This window comes from Narcine bancroftii, chromosome 13 (genome assembly GCF_036971445.1).
Source record: "Narcine bancroftii isolate sNarBan1 chromosome 13, sNarBan1.hap1, whole genome shotgun sequence".
NCBI classification, from domain to species: domain Eukaryota; kingdom Metazoa; phylum Chordata; class Chondrichthyes; order Torpediniformes; family Narcinidae; genus Narcine; species Narcine bancroftii.
The window spans coordinates 70,560,355-70,572,902 of NC_091481.1; the positions used below are offsets into that span (position 1 = coordinate 70,560,355).

The window sequence follows — 12,548 nt, forward strand, 5'->3', positions numbered from 1 at the left end:
TTTTTTGGGAAATAATTTATTAACATTTGAACAAATGAAGTACAAATATGGAATAACTCATGGTACAATGTTTGCATACCACCAGCTGAAAACCTACTTAAAGGACAAATTGGGAAGCAGACTGAGGTTACCAGAAGGAAGCAGCTTTGAATATGTGATTACAGACACAATGATAATAAAAAGATTTATAACAAACATGTACATCAAGCTGCAAGAGAAGGAAAATGATGAAATAAGCTGTAAACCCAAACAAAAGTGGGAACAAGATCTAAACATAAAGATTAAAAATGAAATATGGGAAAAGCTATGCTCCGAAACTATGAGAAATACAATAAACACAAGGTTATGCGTGATACAATATAATTGGTTACACAAGCTATATATCACGTCCAAAAGTTAAATAAATGGGACCCAACAGTATCAGACAGATGTTTTCACTGTAAGAAGGAAACGGGAACCAGAGTACATGCAATTTGGGCATGTTAGAAAGTTGAAAAGTTTTGGGAAGATCTAAATCAGGTATTAAATAAAATCACAAAAATCAACATATCAAAAAATCCAGAGATCTTTCTTCTAAGTAATATAAGAAGTAAAGAATTAGACCTCAAACTGGATGAAGTGCAAAAAAAATTTATTATGATAGCCTTAGCTGTAGCAAAAAAAATGTATAATGTCAACTTGAAATCAGAAGAGAGCCTGAGAATATAGCAATGGTACATGGAAATGAATAAATGTATTCCATTGGAAAAAATAACATATAATTTAAAAAATAAAGTCACATTATTTGAACAAATTTGGGAACCATACATGGAACATAACAGAGAGAGCTTGCCTCGGACCTCCACCCCCGAAAATGATAAAAAGGCAATGATCTGATCCAGTGTGTAAAAGTAGATGACACAATTTTCTTGTTTATTTTCATTGTGTGATGACATTGTTTAATGGGTTTATTGTATTGTATATGTTGAACGTTTAATGGGTTTGGAGGGGGGTGGGAAGGAGGGAGGGAAGGCAGGGGGGAAAAAGGGGAGAAAATGCCACTGTGTATATTCAAGAGGGAAATGTTTGTGTGTATTTTGATTAACATGGTTCATAGTGTGAAAAATTAAAAAAAAATTTTAAAAAAGGAATGATAGATTAGGGAAACTGGTACCAAAGAGAGTTGGTGTCAGCTAGGATAACATTGGTGGGCTAGGACTGAGGGGCCAGGTGGCCTTCTCCTGCTCCAGTTTTTGTTTTCTTCCCTATTGTCTTTCCATTGTTCAATTTTGTATTATTGTTGTCACTGACAAGATCGATATTTATTACCAGCCCCAGTGATTGTGAAGAGGTAGTAGGTGCTCTGTGGTTAGGAAGGGATTACCTAAGGTGGTATGTGAGTGGGGGGGGGGGGGGGGGGGAAGGTTGAGAACCACTGTCCTAAACTTCTTCTTTCTTTGGCTTGGCTTCGCGGACGAAGATTTATGGAGGGGGTAAAAAGTCCACATCAGCTGCAGGCTCGTTTGTGGCTGACAAGTCCGATGCGGGACAGGCAGACACGATTGCAGCGGTTGCAGGGGAAAATTGGTGGGTTGGGGTTGGGTGTTGGGTTTTTCCTCCTTTGCCTTTTGTCAGTGAGGTAGGCTCTGCGGTCTTCTTCAAAGGAGGTTGCTGCCCGCCAAACTGTGAGGCGCCAAGATGCACGGTTTGAGGCGTTATCAGCCCACTGGCGGTGTTCAATGTGGCAGGCACCAAGAGATTTCTTTAGGCAGTCCTTGTACCTTTTCTTTGGTGCACCTCTGTCACGGTGGCCAGTGGAGAGCTCGCCATATAACACGATCTTGGGAAGGCGATGGTCCTCCATTCTGGAGACGTGACCCATCCAGCGCAGCTGGATCTTCAGCAGCGTGGACTCGATGCTATCCCCAAACTAATTAATGACATTTTTGTACAATGCAGTAATTTCCTTGACATAAGACCAGATTCACCGACTCTGTGAAGTGTACATTGAATTCATAGGGGAATCATTTATATTCTATTTCTAGGAAAAGAAATAGAATGTTTTTCAAAATTAGTGGTGCTATATAAAAGTTGGTGTAATTTTATTGTATTTTTTCAGATCAAAAGGATCAAGGAGAGAATATTTACCCTTTTGCTTTTCCCATTCCAGGCCTGTAGTGATATCACTAAAGACAACTGGCCAGGTCAAGTCTGAGCTCTTTGAGGAAGTGACCATCTACTTCAGTGACATTGTGGGGTTCACCACTATCTGTAAATTCAGCACTCCCATGGAAGTGGTTGACATGTTAAATGACATGTACAAGAATTTTGATCAGATCCTCGACAATCATGATGTTTACAAGGTAAGAGAAGCTGGGTGGTCAGACCTGGGAGATGCTGCCTCTGGTCAAGTTGAGCTGTCATCAAGTCTCGGTCAGTCCACACTGTACAATGTTCTTCTTTCCATTTCACACATGCAGCTCTGTAAGTCTGTGGTTCAGGCCTTTGAAATTTAAAACGGATTTTTAAAAATTTAGACATAGAGCACAGTAAAAGGCTCTTCTGTTCCACCAGCCTGTGCTGCCCAAATACCCCAATTAACCTATGACCCCCTGTACGTTTTGAAGGGTGGATGGAAACTGATGCACCCAGAGGAAAGTCAGGCAGGCATGGGGAGAATGTACAAACTCCTTCCTGACAACACCAGATACAAACGCGGGTCACTTGTGCTGTAATAGCTTATGAAGGACCGTGCATCATTCAACTCCCGATAATTACACCTGCAACATTGTCAATAATTTTGGACTCAGCTTTACTCTTGGAGTGAAACACGGAAGTCTGCAGATGCTGTAATCATAGTAAAAAGCTCACAGAAATGCTGGAGGAACTCAGCAGGTCTCGCAGTGTCCCTAAGAGGTAAAGATATATTATTGGTTTTGGGCCTGATCCCTTCTTCAAGGTATGAGGGGAAAAAAGCAGGCAAATATCTGAATGGGAAGAATGGGAGGGGGGAGGAGTCCAGACAACACACAAAAGGTGTTAATTGGATATTAGCTCTGTGAAAGGAGACGGGGGGGGGGGGGGGGGGGGGGGGGAAGGGGGGGGGGAGGGGGGGGGAAAGGAAGAGAGAGAGAGAGAGCGCGAGCTGGGGGAAAAGGCAACAGGGGGAAGAAAGTTGGGGGGGGGGTTATCTTTATCTCACTGCCTTCCTGTTCTTTGATTATTCCTTGAAGAAGGGCTCAGACCTGAATTTTCAGTAATATACTTTTACCTCCTCTGTACACTGCGTGACCAGCTGAGTTCATCCAGCATTTCTGTGTGTTTTTACTTTACCCTTAGAGCACTGTGCAAAATCTTAGTCTATGTTTCCAAATAATGCAACGGAATATTGACTTGTTCAGAAAGCACTTCAAGACGATGAAAGGCACTCAGTAAATGCCAGTAATTTCTACCTCTATCGAAGTTCTCACGATAGCCCGCATTTGTCAACTGCATTAGGTGGAGACCATTGGCGATGCCTACATGGTGGCATCAGGCTTGCCGAAACGGAATGGAAACCGGCATGCTGTCGACATCACCCGCATGGCACTGGACATTTTAGACTTCATGGGTTCGTTCGAGCTGGCTCACCTTCCTCGCCTCCCCATCTGGATTCGGATAGGTATTCACTCAGGTAACTCTGAATGAGTGAACACTTAAAAGTTCTCCAAAAAGAGTTCCTAGCGAGTGATTAAAAACCTTGAGATTTAATGCAATGAGACGTCTCTTTCTTTTCATCCATAGATTGTTGGAGAAAGATGAAAGAAATCATGGGGAGTGTAGCGTGGGTTTTGGAGGGTCATTTAACCTCTCTGTCTGGAACCTGGATGGAGCAGAGAGGGTTAACATAAGAATATGTAGAGATGTTCAGAATTATGGCAAGTTTTATGATAAATTCCTTGCACTGACAGGTCAATCAGCTTCAGGAGAAACAGATTTAATATTATTGCTAAAAGAACCTGAGTGGCAATAAGGAAAATTATTTTAATGCAAGAAGTTGTTAACTACATTTAAGGATGACATAGAATTGGAACTACAGGGGATCCAAGGAGTTGAAGGCAGAAATCAAATTGGCCAAGATCTTTCTGAAGAGAGAGAGGGCTTGAGGAAAAAGTAAAATCACAAGGCTGGAGAAACTCAGCAGAACAAACCATGTACTTTATACAGCAAAGATAAAGAAACATAACCAATGTTTCGAGCTTCATCAAGGTATGAGCAGAAGTGTGGGATTAGTCCAAATAACTAGCACAGGCTTGCTGGATCCAATGGGCTCTGGCTGTGGCATTGTTCCCACTGTGATTTGTCTGATGCAGGTCCTTGTGCTGCTGGTGTTGTGGGGACCAAGATGCCACGTTATTGTTTGTTTGGGGATGTGGTCAACACGGCTTCGCGGATGGAGTCCACAGGATTACGTAAGATGCATTCTTTTCATTCCCCCTCTCTATCTCACAACTTATCTCAATCCATCTGCATGGTGTCAGTTTCCCTCTTCTGCTCATTTTCTCCCTTGGATGTTGTCACAGGCAGTTTTTTGTTTGCTCTAGATTCCATAATCTGCAGCTTTTGCATTTAGAACACTACACCACAGTACAGGCCTTTCGGCCTTTGATGTGCTGACCTATATATTCCTACAAAATAAAAAAACTAAACCCTTCCTACCTCATATTCCTCTATTTTTATTTCATCCATGTGCCTGTCTAAGAGAATCTTAAATGCCCCTACTGTTTCAGTCTTCACTGCCATCCCTGGCAAGGCATTGCAGGCACCCACAACTCTGTGTTAACAAAAAAAATTACCCCAGATGTCTCCCTTAAACATTCCTCCCTTCACTTTGTAGAGATGTTCCCTGGTCTTTGCTATTCCTACCCTGGGAAAAAGGTGCTGGCTGTCCACCTTATCTATGCCTCTCATAATAAGTCTCCTCTCATCCTTCTACGCTCCAAAGAGAAAAGTCCCAGCTCTGCTAACCTTGCCTCATAAGATGTATTTTCCAATCCAGGCCACATCCTGGTAAATCTCCTCGGCACCCTCTCCATAGCTTCCACATCCTTCCTGTAATGAATTGACCAGAACTGAACACAATACTCTAAGTGTGGTCTCACCAGAGATATATAGAACTGCAACATTTCTGGACTCTTGATCCTTGTTTGTCTCCCCACATCTCTCTCTCTGCATCTTTGATTTTTTTTTCCTCTTCTGTTTCTGTGTGTCTCCTTCTCATCTCTTTGCCAACATCTATTTCTCTCCCCTTCCTGCCTCTGACTCGCTGGAGAACTGCATTGTTCAGATGATGCCTCCCCATTTTCATTAACATCGCTTTCTCTTTGCCTTGATTTCTCTTTATCTTCTATCTCAAATCTCAATTTTGTCTGTGACTCTCTCTATATTTTAACACAGCCATTCTCTTTTTTTAAATAATTTTTTATTTTTCACACTGTGAACCATATCAACCAAAATATAAACAAATGTTTCTTATTAAATATACACAGTGGCATTTTCTCCTTTTCCCCCCCCCTTACCCTCACTCCTCCCCTCCCACCCCCCTCCAAAACTAATTCAACATATACAATACAATGAAACCATAAAACAATGTCTTCACACAATAAAAAATAAACAAGAAAAATGTGTCATCTACTTTTACACACTGAATCAAGTCATTTGTCTTCTTATCATTTTAGGGGGTGGAGGTCCGAGGCAAGCCCGCTATGTTATGTTCCATGTATGGTTCCCAAATTTATTCTAATAATGTGACTTTATGTTTTAAATTATATGTTATTTTTTCCAATAGAATACATTTATTCATTTCCATGTACCATTGCTGTATTCTCAGGCTCTCTTTTATTTCCAAGTTAACATTATACATTTTTTTGCTACAGCTAAGGCTATCATAATAAATCTTTTATGCGCTTTATCCAATTTGAGGCCTAATTCCTTACTTCTTATGTTACTTAGAAGAAAGATCTCTGGATTTTTTGGTATGTTATTTTTTGTGATTTTATTTAACATCTGATTTAGATCTTCCCAAAACATTTTCACTTTCGTACATGCCCCAATTGCATGTACTGTTGTTCCCATTTCCTTCTTACAGCGAAAACATCTATCTGATAATGTTGAATCCCATTCTTTTAACTTTTGAGGCGTGATATATAACCTGTGTAACCAATTATACTGTATCATGCGTAACCTTGTGTTCCAGAACATAACTTTTCCCATGTTTCATTTTTTATCTTTATGTTTAAATCCTTTTCCCACTTTTGTTTAGGTTTATAGCTTATTTCATCATTTTCCTTATCTTGCAGCTTAATGTACATGTTCGTTATAAATCTTTTAATTATCATTGTGTCTGTAATCACATATTCAAAGCTGCTTCCTTCTGGTAATCTCAATCTGTTTCCCAATTTATCCTTTAAATAAGATTTCAGTTGGTGATATGCAAACATTGAACCATGAGTTATTCCATATTTGTACTTCAACTGTTCAAATGTTAATAAATTATGTCCCAAAAAACAATTTTCTATTCTTTTGATTCCTTTTCTCTCCTATTCTCTAAAGGAAAGGTTATCTATTGTAAAAAGGATTAATGGGTTTTGTGTCAATAACAATTTTGGTATTTGGTAATTTGTTTTTTTTCTTTCTAAGTGAATCTTCTTCCATGTATTAAGTAAATGATGCAATACTGGTGAGCTTTGATATTGCACCAGCTTTTCATCCCACTGACAAAGTATATGTTCCGGTACCTTCTTCCCTATTTTATCTTGTTCTATCTTAGTCCAGTCTGGTTTTTCCCCTGTAAAAATCTGATAAATACCTCAATTGTGCAGCTCTATAATAATTTTTAAAGTTTGGTAACTGCAAACCACCTTGGTTATACCTCTCTATTAATTTATCTAACGCTATCCTCGGTTTCTCCCCTTTCCACAAGAATTTCCTTATTATTCTCTTTAGTTCATTAAAGAATTTCTCTGTTAAGGGAATTGGTAACGATTGAAATCAGTATTGTACCCTTGGGAAAACATTTATTTTAATGCAATTTAGCTTCCCTATCAACGTTAGTGGTAACTTTTTCCAATGTTCTAAGTCTTCCTGCAATTTCTATATTAGTGGCTGATAATTTAGTTTGTACAAGTGGCTTAAGTTATTATCTAACCTGATACCTAAGTATCGGATTGCTTGTGTTTGTGATTCTTTTTTAAATTCTGTATAATCCACGTAACTCATTGGCATCATTTCACCTTTATTTGCGTTGATCTTGTACCCCGATATTTCTCCATACTCCTTCAATTTCTTATGTAATTCTTTTATTGATATTTCTGGTTCTGTTAGGTATACTATGATGTCATCTGCAAATAAGGTGATTTTATACTCCTCCTTTATTTTTATCCCTTTATTTTATTTTCTATTCTTATCAGTTCTGCCAGTGGTTCTATTGCTAAAGCGAACAGTGAGGTGGATAGTGGACATCCCTGTCTAGTTGACCTACTTAATTTAAATTGATTCGATACATATCCATTTACTATTATCTTCGCCAATGGTCCATTATACAATGCTTTAATCCAATTAATATATTTTTCTGGTAGATTGAACCCCTCTAATACTTTAAATAAATAGTTCCACTCTACTCTGTCAAATGCTTTTTCTGCATCAAAGCAATAGCCACTGTTGGCTTCTTATTTCCTTGAACTGCATGAATTAGATTAATAAGTTTACAGACATTATCCGCTGTTCATCTTTTCTTAATAAATCCAGTTTAATCTTGTTTTACTATTTTTGGTACACAATCGGCCAATCTGTTTGCTAATAATTTCGCTATTATCTTATAATCTGAGTTAAGTAGAGATATTGGTCTATATGACGCTGGTGTTAATGGATCCTTCTCCATCTTTGGTATTACTGTAATTATTGCTGTCTTACATGAATCTGGCAAGTTTTGTGTTTCTTCTATCTGGTTCATTACTTCCAGGAGAGGAGGAATTAATAACTCTTTAAATCTTTTATAGAATTCTATTGGGAATCTATCCTCTCTTGGTGTTTTATTGTTCAGCAGCTTTTTTAATATATCCTGTACTTCCTCTTTCAAATAGTTTTATCAGTTTGTTGTCCTCTTCTTGCAATTTCGGCAGTTCAATTTTAGCTAAAAGCTCTTCTATTTTATCATCTTTCCCCTCATTATCAGTTTGGTATAATTGTTCATAAAATTCCTTAAAGTTTTCATTAATCTCTATTGGGTTATATGTAATTTGTTTGTCCTTTTTCCTTGATGCCAATACAGTTCTTTTAGCTTGTTCTGTTTTAAGATGCCAGGCTAATATCTTATGTGTTTATTCTCCTAGTTCATAATACTTTTGCTTTGTTTTCATTATGTTCTTCTCCACCTTGTATGTTTGTAATGTTTCGTATTTTATTTTTTTGTCCGCCAATTCTCTCTTTTTCGTTATACCATCCCTTTTTACTAATTCCTTTTCTGTACTTACTATCTCCCTTTCCAGCTGTTCTATTTCCCGATTGTAGTCCTTTTTCATCTTAGTTACATAACTTATTATCTGCCCTCTAATGAAGCCTTTCATTGCGTCCCATCATATAAATTTGTCTTTCACTGATTCCGTGTTTATTTCAAAATATGTTTTAATTTGGCGTTCAATAAACTCTCTAAATTCCTGACTTTTAAGTGGCATAAAGTTTATCCTCCATCTATATGTTCTTGGTGGGATGTCCTCCAGTTCTATTGCTAATAACGGATGAATGATCAGATAGTAGTCTAGCTTTATACTCAGTTTTCCTAACTCTCCCCTGAATATGGGCTGACAACAAAAACATATCAATCCTTGAGTATGTTTTATGCTTATTGGAATAATATGAATATTCCTTCTCTCTTGGGTGCTGCCTTCTCCATATATCCATAAGTTTCATTTCCTGCATTGATTTATCCATAAATTTGGCTACTTTATTCTTTTTGCTTGTCTTTTGTCCTGATTTATCCAACATTGGATCCAAATTAAGGTTAAAATCTCCACCTATCAATATATTTCCATGTGCATCTACAATCTTCAAAAAAAATATCCTGCATAAACTTTTGATCCTCCTCATTAGGTGCATATATATTGAACAAATTCCAAAATTCCTAGTATATCTGACACTTTATCATTACATACCTCCCTGCTGGATCTATTATTTCCTCCTCTATTTTGATTGGTACATTTTTATTAATTAATATGGCTACATGTCTAGCTTTTGAATTATATGATGCTGTCGCTATGTGTCCTACCCAGTCTCTCTTTAATTTGTTATGTTCCACTTCAGTTAGATGCGTTTCCTGGACAAATGCTATATCTATTTTTTCTTTTTTCGGTAAGTTTAATAGCCTCTTCCTTTTAATTTGGTTATGTATTCCATTAATGTTTATAGTCAAATAGTTCATCGTGACCATCTTATATCTTGTTTACACCTCATTTCCATTTCCTCACCACCTCCATCTCCCTTTTCTCCATTTTCATCTCTCAGTTTTCCCTTTTTAAACTCAATGTATGACAACACATTTAAAACATAAAATACTCGAACAATTCCAGCACCCAATATTACCTTAACCTTAAATGCCCCCCACCCACTCTGAGTTTCCCCTTATCCCTTTCCATTTGGATCGCCATCTTGCTCACAAGCGTCAACTGATTTCGCAGTGACGGTTATTCTCTTTCCCCCCCCCAACCCCCCCGAAAACATTTTATATTTACACATATAACAAAGCTCTCCCTTTTTTCCCCTTACTTCCTTCCTTCCTTCCCTTCTCTTTTCCCTCTTTAGTTCTTTACATATACATTTTTTATATCTTTATATATAATTTATCACCATTCTGCATTCTTATTACATTTCTTCATCTCTCCTTCTGTCCTGCAAATGCTCTGCGAATTCTTGTGCTTCCTCCGGATCCGAGAGCAGTCCGTTTTGCTCCCCGGGTATAAATATTTTAAGCACAGCTGGATGTCTTAACATGAATTTATACCTTTTTTCAATAGGATCAATTTTGCTATATTAAACTCCTTCCTCTTCTTTAAGAGTTCAAAATTTATGCCTGGATAAAATAATATTTTTTGACTCTTGTATTCCAATGATTTATTATCTTCTCTAACTTTATTCCTTGCCCATTCCAGTATATTTTCTCTTGTCGTATATCTGAAAAATTTTACTAAGATGGATCTTGGTTTTTGATGTGCCTGTAGTTTCGGAGCTAGTGCTCTGTGTTCCCTTTCTATTTCCATTTCTTCCTGCATTTCTGTTGTTCCCAGAACCTTTGGGATCCATCCTTTTATAAATTCCTTCATGTCTGTGCCTTCATCAGCCCCACTATTTTATGTTGTTTCGCCTACTATAATTTTCCAACATATCAATTTTCTGAGATAACAACTCTTGTGACTCTTTAATTTTTTGTCACTTTCTTACAATTTTCCTCAAGTCATTCACTTCCATTTCTACAGCCGTTTCTCATTCTTCCACATTTTCTACACTTTTCCCTATTTCTGTCATGACTAGTTGTAAACTTTGCATTTTATCTTCTGTTCTTTTCATTTTTCTTTTAATTGCACTAAATTCTAATGACAACCATTCTTTTAATGCTCTCATTTGTTCTTCAAAAAAAGCTTTATCTATATTCTGTCCATCTGTTTTACCTTCTATCTTTCTGTGAAGATCTTGGATTTCTTCTTCCTCTTCATCTGTGTCTGTACCTGTGTTTGTGTCTTCTTCTTCTCTTCTTTGTATCTGTGTCTCTTCTGATTTTCCTGATGAGTTGCTTGTCTCACTTTGTTGTTGATCCTCCCCTCCTGGGCTGCTCATCTGTCGGGCCTCCTGCTGCTGCTCCTCTTGCCGTTCACCCCTTCGACTTTCTTCCTCGCCTGGTTCATCACTCCCTCTCCTGCCACCTTCCTCATCTTCCAGCTGAGAGCTCTGGTGTCAGGTGTCCCTCAGCTGGTCACGCCGTTGTTGCCCGCTCCTCGGCTGAGCCCCCCTCCTGTCGGTGTTTTCTTTTACCATTAATTGACACTGCTCATGCGCGACTCCTTGCACATGCGCAGTTCGCACTTTTGTTTGGCTCAGAGAGCCATTTTTGCAGTCCACCGGTCGGGTGGTCGCGACTCTGCAGGGCCGGCACCAACCTCGGAGAACAGACGTTCTTCGCCACCACGGCTCCCTGTTCCTTCGTGCAGGTAAGGCCGCCTTCTTTCTTTTCTGGTGACTTCTTTTTTTCCCATTGTATTTACTTTTTCCTTCTTGGGTGCCATCTTCCTTCTCTTCTCTGCAACTTTATCTTCTATTTCTTATATTTTATATTTGTTGAACTTTATCTTTTCTTGACTTTTTTTCTTTTTTTTCTGGAGAGGGCTGGTTTTACCCTACTGGCCATTACTCCATCACGTGACTCGTGACTCTTCAACACAGCCATTCTCAACGGGGACCCACTAGAGGCCACAGCACATTTAAATAAAAGCCTCATTTTCTTTTCACCTCGTGTAACATAAATATTTTTATGTTTTTTATGTAATCAGTAGGAGAGAAGTACATAAGAAACCAAAAATTGACTGCTTCACGGAAACGGAACGGGGCACATAAACTTTCAGCAATGTCCTTGGTTGTGGGGGGGGGCATAAAGGTTGAGAATGGCTCTAATTTAACATATGGCTTGAGTTTCCAAAATGTTCCTAAAGCAGATATTTGGAGGTTAGATGTACTTTGTAGTATTCCTTAATGTTACCAATCACATAATTCCACAGCCAGTACCCTTTAGCTTGCCCTGCTGAAGGCACAACAGAATAAGACTCCCACTATCCCACTATACTGTAAAATAAATTCAAGGCAGCTAAACATGGATTAAACATCTAGTCACACTACTAAAGGGAGGAGTGTCATTAGGTGGATAGTGCAGAAAAGAATGGGCAACGAGGTAGCAGATGAAATAAAATGTTGGAAAGTTTACGGTCATACACTTGGTAGAAGAAGTAGATGTGCAAACTATTATTTAGATGGGGAGAAAATTCAAAACTCAGAGGTGCAAAAAGATTTGGGAGTTCTTGTGCAGGATACCCTAAAGGTTAACCTCCAGGTTCGGTCAGCAGTGAAGAAATGTAAATGCAATGGCATTCATTTCTAGAGGCATAGCATCTAAAAGCAGGGCTCTAATGTTGAGACTCTATAGGGTACTGATGAGACCTCACTTGGAGTACTGGGTACAGTTTTGGGTGCCTTATTTGAGAAAAGACATGCTGGCATTGGAGAGGGTTCAGAGAAGATTTACTAGAATGATACCAGGAATGAAATGGTTAGCATATGAAGAGCATTTGTCAGTTCTTGAACTGTACTTGTTGGGAGTACAGAAGGATGAGGGGGAAACCTCATAGAGACATTTTGAAGGCCGAACAGAGAGGATGTGGAAAGGATGTTTGCTATGGTAGGGGAGTCGAGGACAAGAGGGCACAACTTCAGGATAAAATGGGATCAATTTAAAACAAATATAGAAGAAAAATTTTATCCTTGGGGTCATGGAA

The 12,548-nt window shown here is 38.5% G+C and overlaps 1 protein-coding gene across 4 annotated transcripts in view; it reads left to right on the forward strand.

The window, feature by feature from the left end:
* The window catches only part of LOC138748676 (guanylyl cyclase C-like), a 91,905-nt gene that overhangs the window by 71,837 nt on the left and 7,520 nt on the right, over positions 1-12,548 (forward strand). For 3 of the 4 annotated variants that reach the window (XM_069909275.1, XM_069909273.1, XM_069909277.1), the window contains 4 exons: positions 2,150-2,342; positions 3,478-3,652; positions 4,332-4,430; positions 11,082-11,213. In XM_069909275.1, coding sequence (XP_069765376.1) covers positions 2,150-2,342; positions 3,478-3,652; positions 4,332-4,430; positions 11,082-11,213 — 599 coding nt within the window. The remainder of the gene's footprint in view (positions 1-2,149; positions 2,343-3,477; positions 3,653-4,331; positions 4,431-11,081; positions 11,214-12,548) is intronic. The other variant, XM_069909276.1, reaches the window with a different exon arrangement.